We start from the raw sequence: 26,525 nt of genomic DNA, 5'->3' as shown, positions 1-26,525 counted from the left end.
GGCTAAAGCAGGGACGTAAATGGTGGCCGCTACACCATTTGCACCCGTTCTTTGCTGTGATAGCCTACGTATTTACATAGCCTATCACGGTAAAGGCAGCCACACAAATGGCGGCCGCTATGCCATTTGTGTGGCCGCCGTTACTGTGAGAGGCTACGTACTTACATAGCCTATCACGGCAAAGAGCAGGGGCGCAAATGGCGTAGCGGCCGCCATTTGAGTCCCTGCTCTTTGCCGTGACAGGCTACGTAAATACTTACGCATCCTATCACAGCTGCCTGCAAGTACAAAAATGGTGGCTGCTATGACAGCCGCCATTTGCGGCCGCAGCAGCCCGGCAGCGGCCAGCCAGGAGACCAGCCGGAGCTGCTGCCGGAGCTGCATCCGCCCTAGGTAAGCTCTGTCCCGGGGGGATTCTGCAGGGTGGTGGGGGGCCGTTCTACCACGGATTCCGGGGGGCTGGATTCTAAAGAATCTGGCCACACTGGAGTCCGTGGCAGAATTCTCTGACATCCCTAGCCACACACAAAAAATCCAGTAAAAATATATCACCTTACTTATTTTGCATCTCTGGGTACAATACAGCAGCATCTATTTATGACATGTCATGACAATATAAGCAAATGTCAGGACAGTCTGTATTCTGTAACATGCAGGAGCAAAAACTGGTATTAGATGTAACATTCAGCATCCTGAGAATTTCCACATTAGTTTTATTTAAAAAAGGAATTACTAGTCCGTAAGGCCACGAAATTAGGCTTGAAATGTGTGAGCCATGCCTGGTGGTCTCTCAGACGTCAGCAAGAAGGGGGAGTTAAGTAGTTAACAGATATAGGATGGGCTTTAGTATCCTGCATAAATGTTTGTAAGTTCCCCATGATTTGCAGAAGCAGAATAAAATATGTGAAACAAGCAAGTATATGCACATGTGCATCATTTATTCAGATTGTAAAATTCAGCTTTTCATGGCACAGAATTGTAGAGGAGTTGTGTGTTTTTTTTAAAAAAGCGCACAGAACAGAGTGCTCCACTGGATGAGCCAATCCCCAAGCTAATTACAATATGCATTAAGCAGTACAAAGCATCCATCCTCCACTTCCTAGTTACCGTCCCAACTTCCTCTCATTTCACTATAACACAGAGAAGCAGCAAGGAACTATTTGGTGGTGCAGTGAGTTGCCTGGCACATTAAGCCTTTCTGGATACTAATGTGAAGGATCTCTCCTTAAGAATCAATAAGTTATGAGAGAGAAAATGCATAGGCAGAGGACTGGTCCCTTTCAGCTTGTCTCAAAGCCTTCAACTTTAAGAAAGTTCTATTTTTTTCCAGAAGAAAAGCTTCCAATGCTAAGACAATGTAAACAAAAGGTTTTGTTTTTTTTTTTAAAAAAAAACAAAACAAAATGGAGACATTATTTTTTTATTTAAAAAGAGAAGAATTATGGCATAATGATCTCAACCTTGTGGGCTTAAACTTTCTGTTCTCTGATTAGTTTCTATTAAGGTTCAGTACAACATTACATTTAAATAAACTGATCCCAGCAATAAAACACAAAGAACCACTGGTTCAGCAGCAGCAGTAGCATCTTTGATACAATTAAAATGCCCAAATTAAATCACACACCCTCTGGAGTGAGGATTCCAATAGCTCTCCCAAGAACTACTATCCTTCAAAGCCCATTGTCAGATGGCATTATCCAGGATAAGCCCTCTCCTAGGATAAGGTCCAAGTGCTCCAAAGAGAAGGCATCACAGAAATGTTGCTATCAGCCATCCACAAGTAGACATAATGCCTCCGACTCCTTTGGTTTTAGTATCATTCCATTTGGAAAATGAATCAGCTGGAGACTATTGCAACCAAGTAACAGAAATGAACAGTCCAGTGCAGTATATGGCACAAGCCACTGTCTACACAGTTTGGGACAACGTCCTTGTCTTTCTGTCTTCAGCAGATTTATTCCAGAGCCTGTGTAGTGAAGGCAGCCTGATTTTATCCATATTCTTGCTGTAAACATTGAGAAATATACCAAGGACAACTAATAAGCCTGACCACACATACCTAAAGAGGAAGGAGAGGGGAAAAAGCACATCAGGAACTATACGTGTGCATGTACTCCATGCTAAAGGCCTTGTAGAAGGCCAAACTGTAGCTTCAGAACTGAAATGGAAGGAAAAAAAGTGGTACACTTTTTTTAGGTTAAAAAAGGTAAAGGTAAAGGTGTCTCCAACCAGTTGTGTCCGACTCTAGGGTGCGGTGCTCATCCCCGTTTCTAAGCCGAAGAGCCAGCGTTGTCCGAAGACGCTTCCGTGGTCATATGGCCGGCATGACTGAACACCGAGGTGCACGGAACGCTGTTACCTTTCCCTCCAAGGCGGTACCTATTTATCTACTTGCAATTTCTTGCTTTCGAACTGCTAGGTTGGCAGAAGCTGGGACTGAAGCTGGGAGCTCACTCCGTCACGCAGCACTCGGGTCTCGAACTGCTGACCTGCCGACCTTCCAGTCTGCAGTTCAGCGTCTTAACCACTAAGCCACCGCGGCCCTATCTTTTTTAGGTTATCAAGTGTTTATTATCGTTCTTACAACTTCTATATAGCAAGATGGCTTCTTATTGGTTGAAACCAAGTTTTTAGTTATTTATTTATACATCATATTAGGTCATTGCTATTAAAAAAATCAGTGTTTCCCAAACTTCAGAGAGCTAAGCATGCCCCACAACCCAAATAAAAATTCACTCTTATACCTATTGAAGTTTACTTTTAGAGTGTGTGAGAATTTTGTCCTCAGAGTAGCCCAGTTGCTGTGCTTCTGCTTGGGTCCTGACAGGAAGCTGGTCAAACTAGAGAAATGGCTCATGCAGACACACAGACAAGGTGGCTCCCTAAGAGGATGGGTAATTCTCCTGCATCTCTGTACTGAGTGTGATGACCGAGTCCATCAATCAAACCTAATGCAGAGGTGGGACAAAATTATCTTCTCCCCATGGAGGCTGATTAGGTTGCAAAGCAGAGCCTCTCCTATGGGTGGGTCCTTTGGGTTAAGAAGAGCACTTAACTGTTCAGTTAAAACGATTTTTTTGTGGCACATTAGCAGTTAGTTCATGGCACACAGTTGGGAATTACTGGCAAATGATGTGACCAAATGTTATCTTCAGTACTGTATCAAATTAGTGAGAGCTATTTATATTATTACAGTTGTTAAACAGGTATTTCCAGTATTGGTCATACAGCTTTGTCCGTTTCAACACTCTTTCTCTCACAGGTCCTGATTTGCACAGCACAAGATTAGTCCTAGGAGATGGACTTTCAAGGCTGCACAGTATGTACATTCTCTTATCAAATTTTCCTTAGTCTAAACCTCCTCCTCTCATTCTTCCCATCTGAAGATGTGGCAATGCTGACTGGGATTTGCCACTGTCATACAGTTATTTTTCTTCTCAAATGTTATTAAGATGTAGGGATTTTCTTATCCTAAATTTTATTCAAGAGTGCCAAGTTATATTTCACTATCTAAGGACAGTTCAGTCATAATGGTAAGCCAGAATTTATCCAGAGTGAGCAAGTTCGCTGGTGCACCCTGCTCAATCATTCCTACTTGGCTCCTCCTGCCAGAATGAGTGGCTTAACAAACAAGGAAGCGACTGGGCCTGTTTACACAATCACAGAGGGGAGAAATAAGCCATGGTAACTTATTTCCCCTGCCACTCATGCAGGTTGGGTGCCAGGAGGATTTGCATAATTACCCTCACAGCTTGCTGTGTCATATGAACCCAGCAACGGTGGCTTGTTGCTGTGGGTAACAAGCCACCCAAGAACCCTCTAACAGACCATGGGTTGCTAACCACGGCGACAAGCCACCCTTGCTGGGTTCACATGACAAGGCAAGCCATGCCGGCAAGGGTTAATTATCCAAATCTCCCTGTCCCCTGCCCCCCAGGACATGCGGCGGGGGAAATATGCCACCGTGATCGTGTGAACCCAGTCTCTATCTGCGGTTTGTTTAGTGCAGGGATGGGGACTGTCTGGCCCTCCTTATGGTTTTGGACTGCAACTCCCAGCATCCATCACCTATGCGTTGGCTATGCTGGCTAAGTCTGATGGGAGTTGCAGTCCACTAACATCTAGAAGTCCACGCATTACCAACCCATGGTTTAGAGTTACATCCAAACCAGGATCCCTGGTTTGCTCCTCTCATAACAAACCAGAATCATAAGCCAAAATCAAACCCTAGCTTATGATTCTGACTTGCTAGGAGAGGAAAAAGTCAGGGGTCCTGGTTCAGATGTAACACTGAACAAACCATAGGCGGAAGCTTCCTGGATTGGTCAGCCACTCCCTCTGGCAGGAGGAGCCAAGTGGGAGTGATCAAGAAGGGTTCACCAGCACAGTTGCTCATTTATAAGCCAGAATTCTACAGAATGCTGGCTTACTGTGATGCATGAACTGGGCCACTGTATGATAAAGTGCTCCAGTTCAACAATGGCTATTTACTCATGCGTTACCTTGCAGATGCATTCTGCATGCACAGAAACGGGATGCATGAGTCAAGGAGGGGGTCAACATTTGGAGAGATCTCCTGTTCTTTGTAAAGAAATGAAAAGGAGAATACAGAAATCTCACAGTGGGGGGCCAGTTACATAACAAATGATGGTGCTTGAATCTTGTAAGTGGGCCATAAATTGCCAGTTTCTTAGCTAGGCTTATATTAGGATGGTTTTGTGAATACATTTAAATACTACTATATACTAAATAATATTAATTGGATATATTACCATTCATAAAATGTAGAAATTTTAGTAATACTTACTGGAATGTGAACGGCTTTGCAAAAAACAAAAAAGAAAGTACAATCGTCATTGCTTTTCTTCCTGTTGTGACTGATGGGAAAAAAAAAACCCCACACACATGAGTACATTAAACATTCATTCGAGCCCAACTAAAATACAGCTTTTAATGTATCAGAACAGAAGCATCGTGCAAAGGAACACAAACATGGAGCTTCAGCCTCATAGCTCACTCCAACTTGAATTTAGTTGCGATAGACTGACCGTGGTCCCCATACAGAGAATGTTAGTTGCATTTAAGCCACACTGAAATGAATGGGATTTAAGTTAGCCATGACTAGCTTGCCCCATTGTTTTTTTAAATTAGATTTACTACCAATCTTTTCTGGATTGGGAGCCATGTGGATGTCGTTTTACAGATGTAACCCTATCTGAATATAAATGTGCACAAAGCATCAAGGTAAGTTATTCCAATAATACCTTTAACCAACATTCACCAGGCTGCAGACAACAATATAAAAACCATTACTAATTAAAAAGAAAAAGACAGAAAACCTGCTTAATCTAGAGCTTTAATCAATGCCGGTAAAAAGCACTACTGGCAAGCTTCTTCAGATGGCATGATATGTGTAACGCTTGAAGGTGCTCGTAACAAGGGGTTTAATGTCCACAGTCACTAAGAGGGGGAGAGAAGAGAAGGAACCAAAGAGGCCAGAATGATTGTGAAAGATCCCTTGCTCCCAACTGTATAAATACCAGGGCTATAAGCTTAAAATGTGTAGATCACTCAACTATAGCTTTAGTTGACTGGATCAGAGGGGGACACATTTTAATCAATGAATATAAATTTTCATTTATGAGGCTCCTAGTTATACTTTATGCTAGTTTTGGTCCTGTTCTTATTAGAATGGGGAATTAAAAGAAGAAGAAAATAGTAAGGATGGTCTGCTTTACAGTAGGTGGTAACATTTGGTTATTACGTTGTACATTCTCACCCTTACTTTAGTACCTGAGAATGGTACCTATATTCTGGTGATAAGCAATGCAATTAATTGGAAAAAGGCAGATGATTCATCAACCCATTTGACTGACCACATTAATAAACACTGCAGAATGCTGGCTGGTTACTACAGCTCCAGTCCCTAGTAACCTCCTCATCCCCTGCACCTTTAGGCATTTACACAATGAGGCAGACTTCACAGGGAAAGTGACTGTGCATGGTGGAATTCCCCTGCAGGCACAACAATGTCAGCAAATTATGTTGCTCAGGCTACCTGTCAGTCTTCTGCTATAGCAGAAGATTTTGTAGTTATGAAGCCTTTTTATGGGACTTCTTATCAGCCTTTCACCATACCGTATATCTGTCTCATTCTGCCACAATCCCTTGCAATGAAATAATATGCAGCAGTAACACATATCTTTTTTCCCCCCAATGGATAGCCAAAGCACTTCTTTATGGACGTGTTAAATATTTCATTCACATTTGAAAAATGGAGCCACAAGAAGGCGAAGTGATTTGTCCAAGGTCACCCAGGTGTTTGTTGCCAGAAGTAAAACTAGAACATAGATTTTAATGGTGAAGGAGAAAACTGTTCATCCTATTATTCCATTTTTTAAAGGATCGTGAAATAATACAGTTTAATTGCATTTACCTAATGGCAAATTTTGCTGACAATTGGGCAGCCTAATCCCACAGGGCCACATTAGCTGCTATGGTACCAAGCAGAGAGCCGTACTCCTGCAGCCGTACTCCTGACAAACGGAGCACTGACACGTCGCATGGCCCTGCTCGCCTTTTAAAACTCTATACTGGAACATACTTGGTGCCGGTGCTAGTCACAGCCTTTGGACAGGACTTCAGAAATGATCTTGACATGGCTTTTCTTGCTTGCACGTGCCTTTCCAAGCCTAGGGACCAAGATCTTAGGGTCTGCCTGACAATATGTGGCAATGTTTGGTTATCAAGTGTGTATGTGACCCTCAAGATGCCTGGAAATTTAGAGAGAATATTTAATACATTTCCCTAGACTATGAGTCAGGGAGGTGAATGACCAGATCTCCTAATCAATGCAACGCTAGTGGCTGTGAAGACAGTTGTGGGTCAACTGATCTCTCCATCCCTAATGTGCTATCAGGGAAGTTTCTTAAGAGACAAATTGAAAATTTCCCTGAAAAAATGATGTGTGGGTAGACCAAAGTGTATGTATATCTTCAACATATAAAGGCCAATCCAGGATGTCTGTTCAATAGATGTATCCAGAATCCTTCTTCTAGAGCTGCCCACCCATCTTTTTAATGATTATATTTGATTTTTCTTCCGAGTTATTTCATTATGTTGATTCTGAGAATACATTTCTTTTGTATATTTACAACACAATCCTATACATGTCTACTCAGAAGTAAGCTCCAATGATTTCAATGAGGCTTACTCCCAAATAAACTGACACAGGATTTCAGCCATAATTGACTTGTGATCATCTGTTTTAATGCTACTGAATGCAAGATTTCTTGATCATATGTAATTGTAATATGAAAAACTGAATGCAAGATTTCTTGATTATATATAAGTGTAATATGAAAAATTAAGGGAGCAATCCTATGGCCGCTACTAGACAGCGGCTAGATGGCCATAGGATATGCTTTTTTCCAGGAACCCCCTCGGAGCCCACACTCTGAGGTCGGTTCTCAGAAAACCAACCTCCCCCTACGTCTGCGCTGCCTCCGAGGCAATGCAGAACAGCCCCATCATGTGCGCTCACAAGAGGAGTGTGGACGGGCTGGAAAGGCGCGTGGCTGGGGGCGTTCTGGGGCAGGGAGATCGTAGCTGCCTGTATGACACATCCCATGTGTCATACAGCAGACTCCTTCCCTGTTCCATGCTCCTGTGGCTAGAAAGCTGCAATCGGCTGTCTAGCAGAAAAAGCAGGGCAGCAGAAGCGCAGAGGGAACGATCCCCTCGGTGCTTCTCCTCCCCTGATTTGGACAGGCAGTCGCCTCCAAATTCGGAGACGGCCGCCTATCTAGATAGGTTTACGCCCTACGTCGAGTAAAAAAGAAATTCCAAGGGACTAAATTTACAGTTAAGGAGCCTGGAAATTTTCTAATTTAATCATTTTTTTTTCTCTAACTCATTTGTTTTTACACACATTTCTTTTCCATATAATATACATTTTGGTGTGCAATTTTGAATTGCAGATATGTGGAAGTGACATTCACCTCTCCAGCAATAATTTAAATTTGTTTCATCAGCCTGTGTAGGTAGAAACACTAAATCAAATAAAAAATCTGTACACTTCTAAAATACACCTCACCACATGTATCTAGAAAACCATACACAGAACAAAAGGAGTCAGAGTAGAAATAATGTATAAACTTTACCCAAAAGTGAGATTTTATTTAATTCCTCTATTAAAATATGAACTATATTATACCTGTTACAGCTAAAAGAGCCCCGAAGATTTTAATCAAAGCCAGGACAAAAGAGATTCCAAAATAGCCAGTCAAGGAAAACAAGAATGCATAGCCGTATGTTTGAGCTGGATGCTGCAGGAACAACAACAACAAAAATATTAGGAAAATGCTAAACAAACCCTGAGGTATTACAAAATGAAATAAACGTATTTAATCAACTGCCTGAACCAAAGTAAAAATGCTTAAAGAATTCAAAGATTTTATTTAATTTTGACTGAATAATGGAGAATGAAATAATGAAATTATAAAATCATTCCCTCACTTTTCAAAGAAAAATAAAAAGTAATTCCAGTTGAGGTTGGGTACATAAAAGTTTTCAGGCTAAACAAACAGTATTGCAGTGCAATCCTGTACATGTCTACTCAGAAGTAAGTCCCACTGTGCTCAGTAGGGTTTTATCCCAGGTAAGATGGTACAGACTCAGAGCGTTATTTAATTAATCATTTTCTTATTTTAAATATGTGTAACGTTCAAGGAGCACGATGAATGTAAACGTTATTAATGTAGATTAGGCGAGCAAGTACTATAATAGCCCACAAATGAAAAATTTACACTTTTTAAAGTAGAAAAAATAAGTGTATTTACCTTTGAGCAAAATGTTACTGCAGGGGTTAAGCCACTAGTGCATGTCAGCCCCAATAAAATGTACAGGAAACCTATTGAATAGGAATACAAAACCTGGAATAGTTACAAAAACAAATTATTTAAACTTGTGATATTTTTAGAAGTCCATAAATTGTGTACTCTGGATCTGTTGGCACATGCCTTTGCTGATGTATTGTCTTTTCAACGTCACATTTCTCAAGCAAAATGCAGGCAAATTAACACAATTAAGTGAGATATTAGTTCCTGAGTGATTGACTTGATAACCATTGCCAGTTGAGGCAGGTTTAACTCACCTGCCATTTTACACAACCAAGCTGTAGATAACTGGTAATCGTGTGGAGTTACACTGCCTGAGTTACACAAGTGGATGACATCACTTCCACCAATCCACAAAGACAAAAGCAGTTACCTCCTAGGCTTTGTTTACATGTTACTTGTTTACATATTACATCATGAAGTACAATGCACCATGATTTTGAATTCACATTTTGTATAGATCTTACTACAATGTCTCCATTACAGTATGAACACTAACACAGTGCGGCAAAGGACTGTAAATCTGATTTGGAGGATTGGTGCTGGAGGCATTTAATCCTTTCCCTCCATCAAAATCCTGATCCTAGATTCCTTTTTCCCTGTGAGGTGGCCCATTCATGCATGCATGTGATTTTGATCTGTCAAATGGCATGGGGGAAAAAGCTTAAATCATGGGTTTCCTACGGACTGTACAGGTTGGCCCTCACAGCAGCACACTGTTGAGGCAATCCAATTTGCAACCCTTGCTATTTGCCTACTCATTGCTCCATATATTTGTATACAATGGTGCAGTCTAGTCAAAGTTAAGAATGCTTAAGTCTCATTGATTTCAATGGAAGAAATAAGCACATCCTTAAATCTTTCCCATTAAAATCAGTGGGAAGTAATGTGTCTAACACTGGCTTAATTATGCCTTATGATTTCAATGTTATATTATTAGCATAAGCAGCTCTTTCTCTCCCTTTTTTTACAATTATATTTTCAACGTTGTGCATAAAATGTTGTATAACTTTTGTATAAAGATGTCTTCAGTAGAAAGCATCTCTATTTTCTAAACAAGATCAATGCTACAATTCACAGATCTCAGTTAATTTATTATTTGACAAGTTATATGGACTATATGTACTTTACATTATTTGACTGTACAGAATCTAAAATCTTAAAGAGTGTATTTTCATCCAGAGACACAATATCATAGAACAAAGTCCTGCACTCAGACTTAAGTTTTCAGTAAAACTGTAGTGCACTGATTACATGAAAAGAGACATTAGGCACAAAGCTCAACCCATTTACCTGGAATAGTGGCATTAATGACTAGACTTTTCCCTATGGCTGATTTAGTGCTAATATAGAAGTGGCTGGGAAAGTATTGAAGGAAAGAGGCATCCATTAGCCTCAGGATTTTATGAAACAGTTACTCATTTCTGACTGGGCCATCCATGCTGATAAAGGTAAGATCGAAGTCTGCTATTTGGACTAGCAGGGTTTAGAAGCTCCAGCGTGGCTTCTGAGCTCAGCTGTGCTGAATCTGAGCACTGGACCTTATATCATTTTATTCCCAAATATGTAATTTCAAGACTGCAGTCTTGCAGACTTAAAGTCAATGGTAAACTATAGTCTATTTATTTTATCTGTACCCCACCTTTCTACCAAAAAAGGGCACTCAAGGGAGCTTATGGAATTAATTAAAACAATACATTAAAATACAACAAAAACATAACAATTACAGAAAAAGAATATTAAAAACAGCACCCAACCCACCAGATCCACTCACAGGCTAAAGGCCTTCTTAAATAAACTGGTCTTTGCCTACCAGCAGAAAGGGAGCAACCCTAGCCTTCCTTGGGAGGGATTTCCATAGCCCGGGAGCAGCCACTGAAACAGCCCTATCTGAGGTCACCACCAAACATGCCTCTGGAGGTGGTGGACTCGAAAGAAGGGCCTCTCCAGAAGATCTTAGGAACTGGTCAGGCTTGTATGGGAGAAGATGGTCTTTCAGGCATCCTGGTCCCAAGCTGTATGGGCTTTATTGGTCATAACCAGCACTCTGAATTCTACCCAGAGGCAGACTGGTAGCCAGTGAAGCTGTTGTAATAAGGGAGTCACGTGACCCTGCAACCAGCCCCCATCAACAGTCTGGCCACAGCATTCTGGATCAGCTGAAGTTTCTGAACAGTTTTCACAGGCAGCCCCATGTAGAATGCGTTACTGTAGTCCAAACTGCCAACAATCAAGCCACTTGATGTCAATACTCCTGGAACAACCCATATTTTTAAAGTATGTTTCTCCTCCTCTCCAAACACGGGGGAAGACATTTAAAAACATAAGTTCAACATAATTATGTTTTGACTAAATATGCAAACTCATGCACATTTCGAGACCGAACAGAGCAACGTAGGCACTGCTCTGGTGAAAAATCTTAAAACAATTCAATGGTGGCAGCCTCGTCTTTGACTAGTCTCTGAACACAATGTTGCCAAGGTGGCCAATGCAGTTTTACATTTGATTTGATAATATAATGGCTGGCTGGAAACATAAATCCTTCATTACTGAATTTCTGTAAAAGCTGTCTGAATTTTTTAAAAAATGTTTCTCTTGCCATTACCTTAGGTCAGAGCAATGGATTTCCTAACCATTAGAAAAGAATTTTCCAGTATCGTTGTCACATCATCACAGTTGCCTGACTTAAAGTAGAAGGCAGAAATAGAACAGAACTCCCACTCCCGCCCCCACCCGAGCACCTAATTTACTGAATAACTTTGCAGAATGGGAGCATTTACCATTTCAGAGTTTGAGCCATTGTGCAACTTCATAGCTTTTTCCTGTACGTTTCCTATAACTGCATCTGCACAGAGGGCAAGTGATATAAGGACCACACCTTCAAGTAATCAGAAAAATAAATAAATTTACATCTTTCAAATTTAGGATACAATAAAGCAGTAGATATATACTCAAACACCAACATTTCTATTAGATAAATATAAAGACTATTTCTCAAAAAGTCTAGAATACTAAAACACAACAGATCCCTATATCAGGCAACTACCTTTCCTACCAAGAGAATCTGGGCAGCATAATAAAATACTTCCACATTTTACCTGTGAAAAATTCTAGGGTTGTGTCCAATGGTATTATTCTGCGTATGGAAGCATTTCTGTCAGTGGAACTGGGAGGGGTGATTCCTCCTGCCCTGCGCGTGCCCTAAAAATCTGCTCTGGAGATCCAGGAAACCATCCGGAGCAGATTTTCAGGTAGTAGGGGCGGGGCGGGGGGGAAGTCGTGTTATGCTAACAGACATCTACTAATACAAGATTGGATTTAATGCTGGATTTACCATTGTGCCCTCACCCGCTTGTGGGGAAAAAAATCGCAGGTTACAGCCAAACTTTAAAATTGGTTTATTAAATAAGACAAAAACAAGCAACAATTATTACAGAAGTAACTGTCACTGTGCTTAGGATTTTAGTCTGTCCTGATAATATAGTCAGGATCCAAAGAACTAGTTTTTACATACCCAATGGGATTTCTGATATTTTACTGCTGAACAGCATACCTCCACCCCCCCATGCCATATCACAAACTTCTTTTGAAACTCCCATAATTTCTGGAGGAGCTTGCTACATGGCATAAGTGACTGCTGTTGAAGAAACACAAGGCAATAGCACTCTCTTGAGCATGCAGAACTAGTAACATGGTAGCATGGATCCAGAACTACTGGCAATTTATAAAAAATGGCATTTGTTATACATTCTCTACTTCCTTGCACTCTTTTAATCTGTGAGGCGGAAAATCTGATTTTTACATACGTATGATGCAAGTGATAATAAATGGGTTTTACGGGCAATAGCAAAAACAAACAGCCGATGTCGAAGGCAAAAATGATCTTCAGGTTTTCTGTTTTCATAGATAACCTCTTTTACTGGAGAGTGGGAAAGGACACTAGAGAGACACTCTTGAGACTGGGTTTGGACAACACAGTAACCCACGATGGGTTAAACCATGATGGTTTACTTAACTCATTGTGGGTTATGTCGTCTGTCGGGAATTTTTTAATCCACGATGGCTTATTTGCCCCAAATAACCCACTCTGATAACCCACAGTCTGCGATAGGGCTTATTTAGCCACTGTGGGTTATCATGTCATCTGGCAGGCACGATGGGTTATTTTGGTTGCCTACTGAGATGTGCTGCAAGAGCAGTTCAGATTGCTGCCGCTCTGCTCCTTGCAGGCATTCTCTCTGTAATGGAAGCAGCTTACACGGGCTAGTTCAGTATGGGGGAAAATGCACAACTGGGAACACATTATAGTGTCTGTGCCAGCAATGTCTATGGGAAGAAATGAGCAATTGCTTTAACAAGTGAGCAAAAGAGCGCTACAGCACTCCAAAGCATGCTACTGCCAATGGGGTTAACAGAAGGAATGGATGAAAAAAATGGCTGCAGGGTTTTGAGGGTGTGTTGGGTGCCTCTCTACAAGAGGCATCTGTGTGTGAGATTCTGTCCTGTTCCTGCAAAGTCCCAAGGGTTTATTTGCACCACCTCCTTTTTGGTGCACAACGGGTTTTTGCTCCTTTCTGAGTAACTGCACACGGTTTTGATGGTGTGTGGGGTGCCTCCTGACTAGGGGAAACTGCATGAAATTTGGCCCTGATCCTGCAAACTTCCAGTGCTTTAGAGCCACCCCCCCCCCCCTTGCCGGGGTGATGCTGGAAGCACCAAGTTAAGCACCCGTACTCCACCTCACACCTCTCTCCTCTTATTATGATATTGTGGAAGGTTAAAACAGGCTACTGCTTGTGTGGCGGGGCATTGTGGACTATTTCAAGAATAAGCTTCTGTGAGTAGCTTATTAAGCCACCATGGCTTAAAGTGATGTCTGAGCCTGTCCTTAATGTCCCTGCTCCTTCAAGCAGTAGTTGCTGTCTGTTCTGACATTTTACACATCAACAGAATTCTTAATAATGCATTTTTTTAGGCTTATTTCCTTTTTGTTTGTGTGCAAAACATTGCTTACCATGTTCTTCAATATTATTAAAAGAGCCTTAAATCTATTTTCCAAGCTTTAATGGACAAAATACTGCTCATATTGTTCATACATGTCATACTTTAAATTCACCCAGCTTTTATATTTCTAACATTTGTATCAGCAAAAATTACAGGTTATGTTTAATCCCAAAGCTCAGTTTTGTCTCCTTGGGCAAAACTATTACATTTAAATAGATTTGCTCTTGACAATGTGAACGTTGAAAAAAAAAAGATTGAATTATGAGAGTCAAGAAATGCTTCAGCCAAGAATCACACAAGCTTGGATGTAAACACTTCCACCACAGTTTGATTAAACACTAGTAGAAGGAAATCTAATATTATTTACAATGCAACCCTATCCATGTCAACACAGAAGTAAGGCCCGTTGAGTTCAATGGAAATTACTCCTAGGTAAGTGTGCAAAGGATTGCAGCCTTTGTGATCAACAAGGCTGCATGCACTAAAATGCAAGTAAATTCCTAAGAATTTGATTTTCAGACCCACTTACAAAAACTTCATTTCAGGAGGATGACAGCAAGATGTTTTGCTCCATGCACATAATTTTAAAGCAGGATCAAACGCAAATTTACAACATACTCAATACCTGTATCCTCTAAAAGTCATATTAGTTATTGCATCATAAACATCATCATTAATTTATACATTGTTTATACATTTACATCCTACTGTTAATGTACACAACACATTAAGGCAAAAGAAACAAGTCCCTACCTCAAGGAGCTTACAATCTAAAGCTTGATAGTGGGGAGAGAACAGACGGAGGGGAAAACCAAAATTAACAGGAGATGAATATGATCAAATGCAGTTTACGCAGACTTAATTGCAGTTGGTCATGAAGACTGGTGATCAAAGGTTTCATAGAAATGGTAGAAAAAGACACTGTTTTTGCTTTCCCAGTAGAGCTAAGTCTTCACACTAACATGAAGATGCCCAGCTTGCGCGCAGCAGTGGGGCCTTATCCGATTTTATGAATCCTGAATCTTCCATTACTTTCAGCAAATTCTCTGTTTAAGAAATCCTGGTATTTTCAGTCATTATTTTCTCAAACTCAAGGGGAATTTTGGGCAGTCTTTCTGATAGCTAAGGAACCATTAGCAACAGAAATATACAGACTCTCTACATTATATGCACAATTTTTGGGAGTCTAGTAAAGATTTGATTATAATCTTGTACTCACTATATAGAGTCCTAAATGTAATCTTTTATTGTACAACAAACATGCATATGTATAAATCAGCAATAGTATTAATCTCTGAAGGAAAGAGATGACTTTACATAGATTTGAAACAGACATATGGAGTTGGCTCTGCTATTCACTGCCCCCAAAGTGTGTGATCTCGTGCTTCATTAAGTGTGCATCTTGTAAAGGTCATGGGGTTCTACTGCTATTCAGCAAGCAGTTCTGCTTTACAGCACTCATTTTCTTGTCTTTTTTTACTTCTCAAACAGAAAATTGCATGCAAAAGTATATTTCAGGGCTCAATGCACATGAAGTATTTTAATAGTCAGGAAAAGCCCATGTTAAAATTGAATTTTTAAATTAATAAATAAGTAAATCTGGGATGCAACATAGAACTATACAATAGTGTATTATTTTGGAGCAGTTGTTAGAATGCAGAGAGTACATGTGTAGGCAGGCTGTCTGTCGGTGCAGAGGCTCCCAAACCAAGCCTCTTTGGGATTCAAACTTTATGGAAATGGCCAGACACATACATCCATGATCTAGGAGGACTGCAGGGTTTATTAGCACAGTGACACTCTCACGAACTGAAATGTAAAGAGAGTTCCAAAAGATCCATATTTATAACCTGCAGAGAGCCACTGCTTGACTGATGTCACAAGTTTGCTTTACACAATACATATGTTAGCATGTATCTTTCCAAGTGCATGTCTCATGGATGCTTCTGCTCAGATAACTACTTCCTCCTAGGAGTGTCACAGAAAACAGCCCTGCCAAGAAGCCCAGTTACACATGGGTTACACATGCACACAATTAACTGAAGGGTTTTGGTGTTCATTATGTCTAAAATTTTAAATGTTCAGCTGGTTTTCTCCACTAACCACTTTTTGAAAAAATCATGCATTAGGGCCAAATTTGCAATAGTCTTTAGCCAATGCTGAGCCTTGGTATTTAATAAATATAGCAAAATGGTCAGTATGAAGCCTAGTCCACATACTACAGGAGATTTTACCAAAATTCACTAGAATGTTCTTATGCATATGCCACAGAAACCTTCTCGGTGGCTTGTACTCTTCAAATCCTTTAGATGTTAGTGAATGAAGCAGGGATTTGTGGACCACAATCACAAGCTATAAGAGTCTCTGAGGAACTCCCATAACTTCAGTTGTATTATGTTTTACCCCATAGACTTTGAGTTCATTGGGGGGGGGGGGGGGAGAACAGCACTTCCATTCAGAAGAATTTGTGTTTGTATCTTTAGTGATCCACCAACACTAAGAGTGCAATCTTATGCATATCTACTCAGAAGTTCCACTGGACTTTCTCTCAGTTAAGTATGTATAGGATTATAGCCAGCATAGCCCATGGTGAAGGACGATGGGATCTGCAGTGCAACAACCTCTGGAGATCCACATGTTCCCCATCCCTGGATTATAGCCTAAGATGTGCTGGGGCCAGCACAAAAAAGGCATAGGACAGGTTTGCTACAACTTCGTGAATAGAATACAGCAGCCACCGCAGGGACATGATCACTGTGCTGCAAGCAGAAGTGTTTTGGATCAACCAGTCGACCACTTTTACCAACAGCTTCATTTTTGTAAACAACATTCATTTTTTTAAAAAAATAAATAAATCAAAGTATGATTTTTTTTATTAGGCTACAAAACATATATTTTACCTGTCAAGTTGAAGTTCGGTGCAACTGTGCTATCAGCTAGAGTAAACCATATTAAGCCCAAGCTCATACATATTGCAGCGGAAACGTCTGCAATATTATAACGTTTTCCTGTGCCAAAAAACAAAAAGGGGGGAAAACCAGAGTTGACACCACACAATGGTACATCACATAATGGTATAAGATTTAATTCTTCAGTTCATTTGATCTTGAGTACACATCAGGTAAACAAATCAAAGTACCCAATTCACTACCTCTAGGGCCAATTCATATGTTATCAACATGGTTACTGCTTCCATGTGGCCTTTTCCCATATCACAGCAGTAACATATATAATGAAGGGAAGAGGCAGAGGATGTGTTTACTCGCCACATTGGGGCAGCCTCTCCCTGGGAGCCCACAGCAGTGGCATGAGTTACTATATAACTGTTTCTTTCCACATTGTCTCCCAACTGCATATATTTACTGGACTGATTCAGGAAAGCAGCAGTGCAGAAGCAGTAAGCAGGCCGCTACGAACCAGCCCTCAGTGGCACTATGCTGACATCCAGTATCAAGAGATGGCCTACACACATTTTTTTGCTAAACTGAAACTTCATAACATATTTTATAACACCATCTTCACACTATCTAAATTCCTGGGAAACATGGGTTATGAATGTTGTAAGTGGCATGCTTTATTGTCCTCTCTAGCGGCTTTACAAGTATTCAAAAGCATTAAGTCTGGAATGTTCCATTTAAACGCTAAAGCAGATTTCAATCTTGAAATTGCTTTAATAATGTGGATTAATTATCATTATGTAAATCATATATTGCTTTGGCTTTATTATTTAACTGTAGCCAAAATTTCAGAAGCACAATTAGAATTCTGTTGCTTTCAAAGCAGCTAGGGTTGAGGTCAGAATGCTGTTTTCCACAGAGAAAAATTAGGCAGTATTTGAAAAACTGGACCTGATGGATTTTCTTAATGGGGCTAGAACAACAATTTCTGTACAGGGAAGAGTACTCAAACTCTTTCACAATGAGCATTCTACTTTGGGTATTCTCACAAGTGTAACCAAGATCCAATAAAACTAACTGTGCAGTGTTAACTTTCATTCAGTGGCAGGAGTAGCATGATCAAGGGGAAGAAAAGATTTGGGGCATACTCTCTGGTCATGTGTTTTAAGGCCACCAAAGAAACAAGAAGAAAGAAAAGATTGCCTTATTTGCTTCTCCTCCCCAGGGTAAATCAACATAAGAGAATGACACAGCCACTTCTGCTGAACTGGTGTGTGGCCGTGGAAGAATATAGATACACCCAATGGACTTCACAAGATACTTACAGCTCAACTTGTCTACACTTTGGGCAGGCTAGACCAGGAGTGGGCAACACGTTCTTACAGGACCACTGAAGGACCACTTCAGATGTTTGCCTGTGCAACTATGAAGGCAGAAACTATATTTTTGTTTGAGATTCTTACTAGTAAGGTTTTGCAAGATCTACAAGCGTTCCTCGGAGAGCATATACTGTTTACCAGTTGCTTTGAGGCCTTGCTTAGAATTTTGCTTTGGTTTATATGAGCTGTTGACTCAAATTCAGGAGTTAATTCAGAGTTTTGGTGTAACTAAGGCATGGAGGCATTGGGGGGGGGGAGAAAAAAAACCATTCTTGGGTCTTTACAAGGTTATTTTCGGAAATGAATAGCATTCAATAGCAAGAATAAGGCATACCTTGTATAAAGACTCCTCCTATCATAACTGGGATCAGTTTACAGCACTTGAAGATTACTTGTGTAGGATAATTCAGATATCCTAAGGAGGTATTTGATAAACCCATTGTCCCCACTGTTAGAAAAGCTATTATCATGTAGGTTTTGCCTGGGATCCTGGAAAATATAAATGAAGCTCTGTATTGGGAGCAAATGGCAACTCTAAAGAGAAGCTTTAATCTTGTGGTAAGTAAAGAATATTATTAAAGCTGGTGAATTATTCTGAAATTTGTGGTACCTAAAAAAGTGCTGAAATCTGAATTTCTTTAATTAGGTATGAGAAATCAGAAAACTTTTAACTACTGTAATATTGCTAAGGATAATGCTTTTATTTTACTGCCATTACATAGGTCTTTTTCCCCTTTTTTACAAAAGAACTGGCAGAATAATAATAAATAGGAACACAACCCTATGTGGTTTTCATTTTTTGCCCCACACAAATTAACTGGAAGGAAAAGATGTGGGGCTCAATAGCAACCATTCTCTCAAACTAGAGAATTTGTTTCTCATCCAACATCCCTGTCCCAATCAAGGAGAGCATTCAAAAATAAGTGGCTTGAGAGCTTTAGTCTTTGTGACTTTCCAATTCCCACACATAAAGCCAAATGTAAAACCTTGATCCCCTGAATTCCATCAATTCCATTAAACACTAGAACACAGCAAAATAATTATAAAAAAAGAGGTGGGATCTTAGTAGACCAATTTCCTTTCTGAATGCAGCCCTTACTGTAGAATTGGAAGGGTGCTCTTGCAAGTTCTCCAGATTTCAAGAGCTACAGGGTGGGCGATCTGTGATCAGAAATTGATGCTTCCAATGGTCTGTTTCATGCACAGAAACTCCAATCACAGCCCATTGGATCCCATCCCTTAGCAGGGGTTTCCACTGTAACACTAACCCTACTCAAACATTTCAGAAAATCTGAAATTGCTGGCACATGTGATGAGTGGTATTATTCCGCAAAAGCCAACAAACTATAATTCTTATTTTAAGCACAGAATAAATGAGAAAGGTATGCATCTGTTGCTATAAAATGTTTTATGCATTTTAATATTTGTGCCAAATGATGTGGGGATCTGAAGACAAAGTTTACATGTAAGAACTCACCACATTAAGGGGGGGGGAAGCAAAATTCTACTCTGCGTCTATGTGTGTTTGGACAACCCATCAGTTGCTGACAATTCCACAAGTCAACAACATGTGGGGATTTTCATGGGACCTCAATAATCAGACAAAATATTCAGGAAGAATATTTGTTCTGACACAGGTTTCTATCTTAGTTAAACTTGGCAAATCATGCCTAGTGTTATTGTGTATCTATTCAGTAAAACTATAGCAAAATGGGAGTCAGACTTAACAAACACAATATTTTGAAAATTTAAAACAGGAAAGAATAAATATCATACCGCCTCCTTTTGTCCTGAATAAGCTGCAGTTCTATGAGTCCAAAAATGGAATAAAACCCAAATTGCACTAATGTAAGGTACCAGCCAAAGGGTTTAAAACCCTCCACTGAAAATATCAGTTCCTGGGGGGATAAAACATAGAAACAATGTTAAAAATACCACATGGTTTGTAATATTAATCTTATCACATGGTTTGTCATATTAATATTCTACTTTTTAATTAGATTATATCAGAAATTTGGTTTTCCATCTTTTGTTTGCTACCCTTCTCAAGAATAGTGAATAGCATGATCTCGAGGCCTCCAACATGGTGCACACAGACACTTCTCTTGGTGCCTGGCAGGCTCCTTGCCCCTCCTAGTTTTTATTTCAATTTTTTTAAAACTAGGAGGTTGGCATGCCGTAACGCAAAATTCTCCCTTCCAGCACAGTTTTTATTTCCAAGAATACCTCTAGACCCCATGTGAGCCCCATAGGCATTCTTTGAAAATCAAAACAGTGGGTGGCTGCAAGCCCAATGTGCCCAGCCTCTCAGGAAAAAAAAGCCCCACCTCTACCTTATACTCAATTTCTAGGCCAAGTTGCTTGTCTCTGAGCCTTATTGGTTCGCCTTCTGTAAAATGGGTACTGGAGCCAAAACTGTGGGTCCAAAAGAGTGGTTTTGTGTATAGGGGTTCAGACGCCAGCTGTTTTGTACACAAGCATTGGCGAAATGTATCCTGCGCTCACAGACTTGGAAATCATATACTTGCTATGATACAATGTTAGTAGAATTATAGAATACATGTGCATGGGAATGTATAGAATACATGAGAAACAGCCACAAAAACCAATGGTAGGTTATCAAAACTACCTTTATGATATACATTTACAAATATACATTTGTCATATTCATACTTTATATTTTTAAGTGTATACCTAAATATGTAATATGGGAATAGGCCCTAATTATTAGGGCCCAACAGATAAGGTGTTAAACTTTATGAGTGGGCTTCCCCCTCTCCTTCAATGAAGGGAGCTAGCTGGGCATCTGTTTATTTTTGTGGACACAGACCTTCCTGTTATGTTAAAACAGATAAGCCCTTATATCTGCAGCAAACTACAGCAGGTTACAAGAGAATTTTCCCAACAATTATTCTGCAAAAGGAAACATAACACAAAAATGATGAATTACAGCACTTACCTGTAGATATCCATAAATAAGATAAAACAGAAAGACTCCAGAAACACATATGAAAAACTGAGTAGCTTTGTTAAATTTGCCGAGATTAATACCAAGGACTATTATATCATCTACTGATTTGATGTGTGGTGACATAGCTTGAGATTTTGACGGTATGCTGATAGAAACGTATTTCCGAGAGGAACTGAATTTCAGATCCATGATTCCCAGTTTGCTGCATTCAGCAGCAATAAAATATTTTCTTTGTTTGGAAGCTGGAAGAAACAAGATTAGATTGGATCATGACAGAATTCAAATGAAAACCATGCTAGTCCTCTACTCCAAACACACATTTTAAAATTGACTCACTCCTCCAAGATTAAAAACTTCCAATATTTGTTATGGAAATCATCAACACAGTCAACAAATGTGCACTGTTTGGTCTATATGACTGAAACCTTTGATCTCTATTCAACAAGGCTTGCAGAATTGAGATCAGAGCATGGAAAGAAATGAGAAACAATTCCCAATTTTGTTAGCTAAATTTGATGCAACACAGCTTTTCAAGAATTAGTCTTCAAGAAGTGTGAAGCCAGATGACTTCTTCTCTTGAGATTTAGAACACTCCCAGCTTGGCATTCCCTCATAGGATCCTATAACTATATCAAGATCAGAAAAGGAAACGAAAGGTCCAAACCCAAAGCAGTTATAGATTTGGCTGTTCTCTAGCAATATACACTTGCTTTAGGGGGCATCCCATGTGCACTTACAGACACTGGATACTGGAATTTTCCACAGTCTATTGCAGCATAGAAATCCCAAAACTATGCCATGCATTCTCATCTGTGACTACAGGATAAACAGTGAGAATTTACAGGTACAATCCTATACATGTTTAGACATAAAGATGTCCAACAACTCCTGCATTGCTGGTGGGGGAATGCTGGGAGTTGTAGTTCATTTTTCTGTCTAAATGTGCACAGGATTACACCCTAAACGTTGTATTCTTTCTTGCAAGCTGGCTTGTAAGTGCTTAGAATCATAGAATAGTAGGGTTGGAAGGGGCCTATAAGACCATCGAGACCAACCACCTGCTCAATGCAGGAATCCAAGCCAGAGCATCCCCTGACAAGATGACTGTCCAGCCTCGTCTTGAATGCCTCCAGTGTGGGAGAGCCCACTACCTCCCTAGGTAATTAGTTCCATTGTCATATTGCTCTAACAGTCAGGAAGTTTTTCCTGATGTTCAGCAGGAATCTGGCTTCCTGTCACTTGAGCCCATTATTCCATGTCCTACAATCTGGGATGATCAAGAAGAGATGCTGGCCTTCCTCTCTCTGACAGCCTTTCAAGTACTTGAAGAGTGCTATCATATCTCCCCTCAGTATTCTCTTCTCAAGGCTAAACATGCCCAGTTCTTTCAGTCTCTCTTCATAGGGCCTGATTGCCTCAAAAGTCAAGTTGGAAATGAAATAAATAAATAAATAGGATGTATTATGCAAGAAAGAAGCATTTATTTAACAGAATGCCTAACTGGACATGCCAATCATTACGTTTTCCCCACCTGCAGCTTCAGGCTAAACATACTGTTCAGCCAACGTTCTTGAAAAGTCCAGATCAGCAGCTTATTTAGATAGCCATAAATTTTTATTTTCCTGCCTGTTTTCTGGCTGTACTAGCCAAATACTAATTTTTCCAGTTAGTGGCTTTTTATACTCCTTCTGTTTACCGAACCTTATTTCATGGTTAGTGATTCTTCTCCTGAGAGCATTCCTCTAATAAATTGGAGTTCTTCAGTTTGCTTTACATAGCTATTAGAGCGGATATTGCTACTGCCATCAGAAAAGATGAACATTAAACAATTCGTGGTTGCATAATCTTGTGATGCCAACATGCATTGAAGATACACACTTCTATTCAAACTGGTATGAATGGATACTGTGTTAACAAAGCTCACTTCCCTCCATTCTTTATTTCTTTCCTTTTTTCAAACAATACTTCTTCAGCAAGATCACCCACTGCCAAACAAATAGTCAGTTATGGCTGGGGTTAATATGGCCTTTTCATTCGCTGATGTTGCAAACTGAGAGCTGGCCAAGGATACTGTGCCAATAATGATTAAATAATTGTTCTCTTGAAATTAGCACATCTTAATGCAATGATGATCTACACATTTATTCTTCCTCAAGACTCCTTTTCACTAGTCTTCTTTATTCTTGTCACAAACATTCTTACCAGAGTCTGGCCAATGAAATGATCAGCACTTCAAAAACAAATTTAACTCACACAGCATCTGCCAGATTGGGCCTATCTCTACAATAGAGGTAGGCAGAAAGTAGATCTCCAGATGTTTTGGACTTCAGCTACCAGCATTCCTGACTATTGTCCATGCTGGCAGGGGCTTCTGGGAGTTGAAGTCTGGAGATCTACCTTCTGCCCATACCTGCTCTACAGGACTGCGACATCATAATATCTGTTATTTTGGATGCAGGATTTGGAGTCTTCAAGTATGATCCGTTAAAACTATCATCCATGTCAGGGGTGGCCCTTCAGATGTTTTGCCGTACAACTTCCATCAGCCTTAGCCAGCACAGCATGACATCTGATGGAGTTGTAGGCAAAACCATCTGGATGACCTCAAGCTGCCCACCCCTGGTTCTAAGTATGCTCAAGTAAGCTGCATGCTTCTGAAATTCCTGCATATTAAAAGACACCACTGGCTTTTCTCTCCATCCTGTAATTCTATATAAAGCAGGGAAACAGCCACTGATAGCACATTCACAAATTCATTATGCAATGTAACTGGTCTACTATATGGAGAAAATGATCAGCACAGGACCAAGCATTTCTCCTGTAAGCCTTGGCCACAATTCACTACTTCACTCTGTAGCAGAAACCCTGCACAAACCACCACATATTTACACAAGTGGTTGCTGAAAAAAAAAATCTTGAATGGGCTCCAACATCCCTTAACAACAGATCAAATGAATAACAAACAATGTGGATTTATGTGCAGAAACACATTCTGGCTTATACTGTAACCTGCAAACTGCTTTACCACCAGCACAAGCAACTTCAACAAGACCAAGCTGAAATCACAAAACACTTTCATACTTATAAACAAAATTTGAAAATAAAAAAGAATAACAGAACAACAAACTTGTGTATACTTTGTGTTCTTTAGCTTAGCAGCAAAAAGAACAATTTTAGACAGGGGAACAATTTTCAGGGAGACTGTTTACCAAAAGAAGAATGGATCTTACAGCAACCTTAGCAACTTGCTTGCTAACCTGTTTAAGGAAATCATTCATCGGGCTGGATCCAGAAGTGCTCCTTCTGTTAGCAAAAGGGATTTAGATCAAGTGGAGGTTCCTCAATAGAGGTGAGGGGAGAGAGGCAATTTTGCTTATTCCCCCTGCAGGCTCCCTCCGTGCTGCTTTCCTTCCCCACTCCTCCAGCAGGAGCGTTGTATGAGCAGGGCTCTGGTCACAGCAAGTCTGGATCCAACCCATTGTTGATGCTTCAGACAGGATACAAAAAATCTGTCATCAACTTTGTCTGAGATTCCAGGCTGAGGATTTATATTGATGCACCTACACAGACGCACACATTTAAAAGAACACAGAAAGGCATTCAGCTAGGTGGCAACATAAAGCCTATTAACTGATCTCTCTTTATTCTTTGTCTATCCATAAACACACACCAGTCATTAGTAAGATTTTGTGAGGGCAAATAAATAGTTTAAAGTACATTAAAGCATAAGAAATCTACATCAGGCTACAATCCTAAGCTTACTTAGAAGTAATTCTCACTGAACTCAATGGGCCTTACTTCTTAGTGAAAATGGTTAATAGTAAGCTATAAACAATCCTGAATATGCACCTAGTTAGGAATTACAATAAGTATTTTCAAAATATTCTTCCCTGCTACAAGATGTTGTTTCATACATAAACAGTTTTAACTTTTTTCTCTCCCTTCTTTGATTATAGAAGTATATCAATCTGGTGTGGATGTACTGGGGTGAGGCAGGAATGGTTCTAGGGATACTGCATCCTGAGTTCTGTTATACTTTAACAGGTATATGACAGACAGAAATTCAACAGGTGTACCTTTGCCCAACATGGTTATGTAGCAGTAGGGATTTTTCTTTTTTCTTTTCCTGTGATGGCGTTATTAAAAGGCACATCTCCCACAACAACAGTGACAACCCTACACTAGCCTAAGGGTCATCAAATCAACATCCAATAAAATGGTCAATAAAATGGTCAATCATTTGTTGTTTGTTTTTGCCTAGAATATATCATGTACCGTATATTAACTGCTCTCAAAGAAGGCTTGCCAATTATGTCCTGGAAGGCTGTAATCCACCGAGATGATGCCTGCTGGCCAGTTGTGAAATGACGGAATAGGAAATGTTAAGCTTCCTTAACATATAGGGCAATCTAAACGTTGATTTCAGAAGTGGCTGACTACGCCTTTTGCATAAAGCAGCTTTGGGGGAATGCTCCTTCCGCTCCCCGCTCCCAACCCCGCCCCCGCCCCATTATCCCCAACGCCAGTGTTTTTGGCGAGAACTCCTGCCGACAAGCCCGGTAAGATCTGCAAGGAAAGCTTGAATGAAGAGAGCAGACCTGCGCTACCACCTCGTCCCGACTGAAGCGCCGCACAGGCGCGACCTCCCCTTCCCCTCTTGTGTACGTTGACAGGACGTAGGACTGGAGGGGGAGGAGGGGGCGGCAGAGCAAAAGGGAGAGAGGAGCCGGAGATCGAACGAAATGGTTGGGGGATCGTCGCATTATAATTATTAAGAAAGAGGAATAACATTGACAAACGGAGATTAAAAAAGGGAACGAGAGAGAATGAGAATGTGTTCTGCAAAGGGGGGGGGGAGGTATCCTGCCTCTGTGGACCAGGAGCCGAGCCACCCGGCAGGAGGAGGTGGAGGAGGAGGAGGAAGCGGCAAGAAGCCCCTTGCCTGGGCGTGGCGTGGCCCGGCCCAGCCGCTCCCTTCCCCGCCCAGCTCCGGGCGAGAGGCCGCCCGAAGCAGCCCTTCTACCCCATCCCCTGCCCTGCCCAAGCCGGAGCGGGACTTGTCAGTACCTGAGTCCGGAGAGATGGCCTGGCCTGGCCGGGGCCGGGAGGGGGGCGGAGGCAAGGCAGGCGCCCCGTGTCGCTCCAGCCGCCCCCGCTCCGCTCCGCCTCAAGCGCTCAAAATGGCGGGGAGCGCGGAGCTCATCGAGCCGCCGCCTGTCTACTCGGCGCTCGATCCGTTGGGCCTGGCCCGACTCCGCGACAGCCGCCTGCCCTTCGCCCGCCGCCGCCTCCGTGCCGTGGCGACGACGGGTCGCGCGTGATGCTGCTCGCCTGGCTGCCAATCACAGCTGGCTGCGGCCCTTCCGTTCTGTAATGC

General features: G+C 41.0%; 1 protein-coding gene across 5 annotated transcripts; it reads right to left on the bottom strand.

The window, feature by feature from the left end:
* Positions 1 to 917: 917 nt before the first annotated feature.
* On the bottom strand, positions 918 to 26,325 carry SLC35B3 (solute carrier family 35 member B3). 5 transcript variants are annotated; one of them, XM_084850355.1, is made up of 11 exons: positions 26,216 to 26,325; positions 24,406 to 24,708; positions 21,137 to 21,390; positions 19,954 to 20,075; positions 18,512 to 18,666; positions 16,802 to 16,909; positions 11,678 to 11,775; positions 8,841 to 8,933; positions 8,216 to 8,327; positions 4,808 to 4,877; positions 918 to 2,158 (listed from the first exon to the last, which is right to left on the bottom strand). In XM_084850355.1, exons 3-11 carry the CDS (start codon positions 21,335 to 21,337, stop codon positions 1,909 to 1,911), a joined length of 1,209 nt encoding a protein of 402 aa, XP_084706481.1. In that variant the 5' UTR covers positions 21,338 to 21,390; positions 24,406 to 24,708; positions 26,216 to 26,325; the 3' UTR covers positions 918 to 1,908. The 5 variants fall into 5 exon arrangements, with proteins under 5 accessions (XP_084706481.1, XP_084706483.1, XP_084706480.1 ...); XM_084850357.1 differs by having other exon boundaries at positions 918 to 2,059; XM_084850354.1 differs by lacking the exon at positions 24,406 to 24,708.
* Positions 26,326 to 26,525: the final 200 nt, after the last annotated feature.

Source organism: Heloderma suspectum, chromosome 4 (genome assembly GCF_057233095.1).
Source record: "Heloderma suspectum isolate Gila_16-S chromosome 4, 16-S_ref, whole genome shotgun sequence".
In the NCBI taxonomy this organism is placed as follows: domain Eukaryota; kingdom Metazoa; phylum Chordata; class Lepidosauria; order Squamata; family Helodermatidae; genus Heloderma; species Heloderma suspectum.
This window is presented reverse-complemented; position numbering and strand designations above follow the sequence as displayed.

Excerpts from the sequence above, each read along its gene's own strand:
- SLC35B3 (XM_084850355.1), bottom strand. The coding sequence starts at position 21,337 with ATGGATCTGAAATTCAGTTCCTCTCGGAAATACGTTTCTATCAGCATA. Across the intron at positions 18,667-19,953 it reads ATTCAGGACAAAAGGAGGCG|GATCCCAGGCAAAACCTACA; the intron begins GTATGATATTTA and ends TATATTTTCCAG. Across the intron at positions 11,776-16,801 it reads ACCGAACTTCAACTTGACAG|GTGTGGTCCTTATATCACTT; the intron begins GTAAAATATATG and ends GATTACTTGAAG.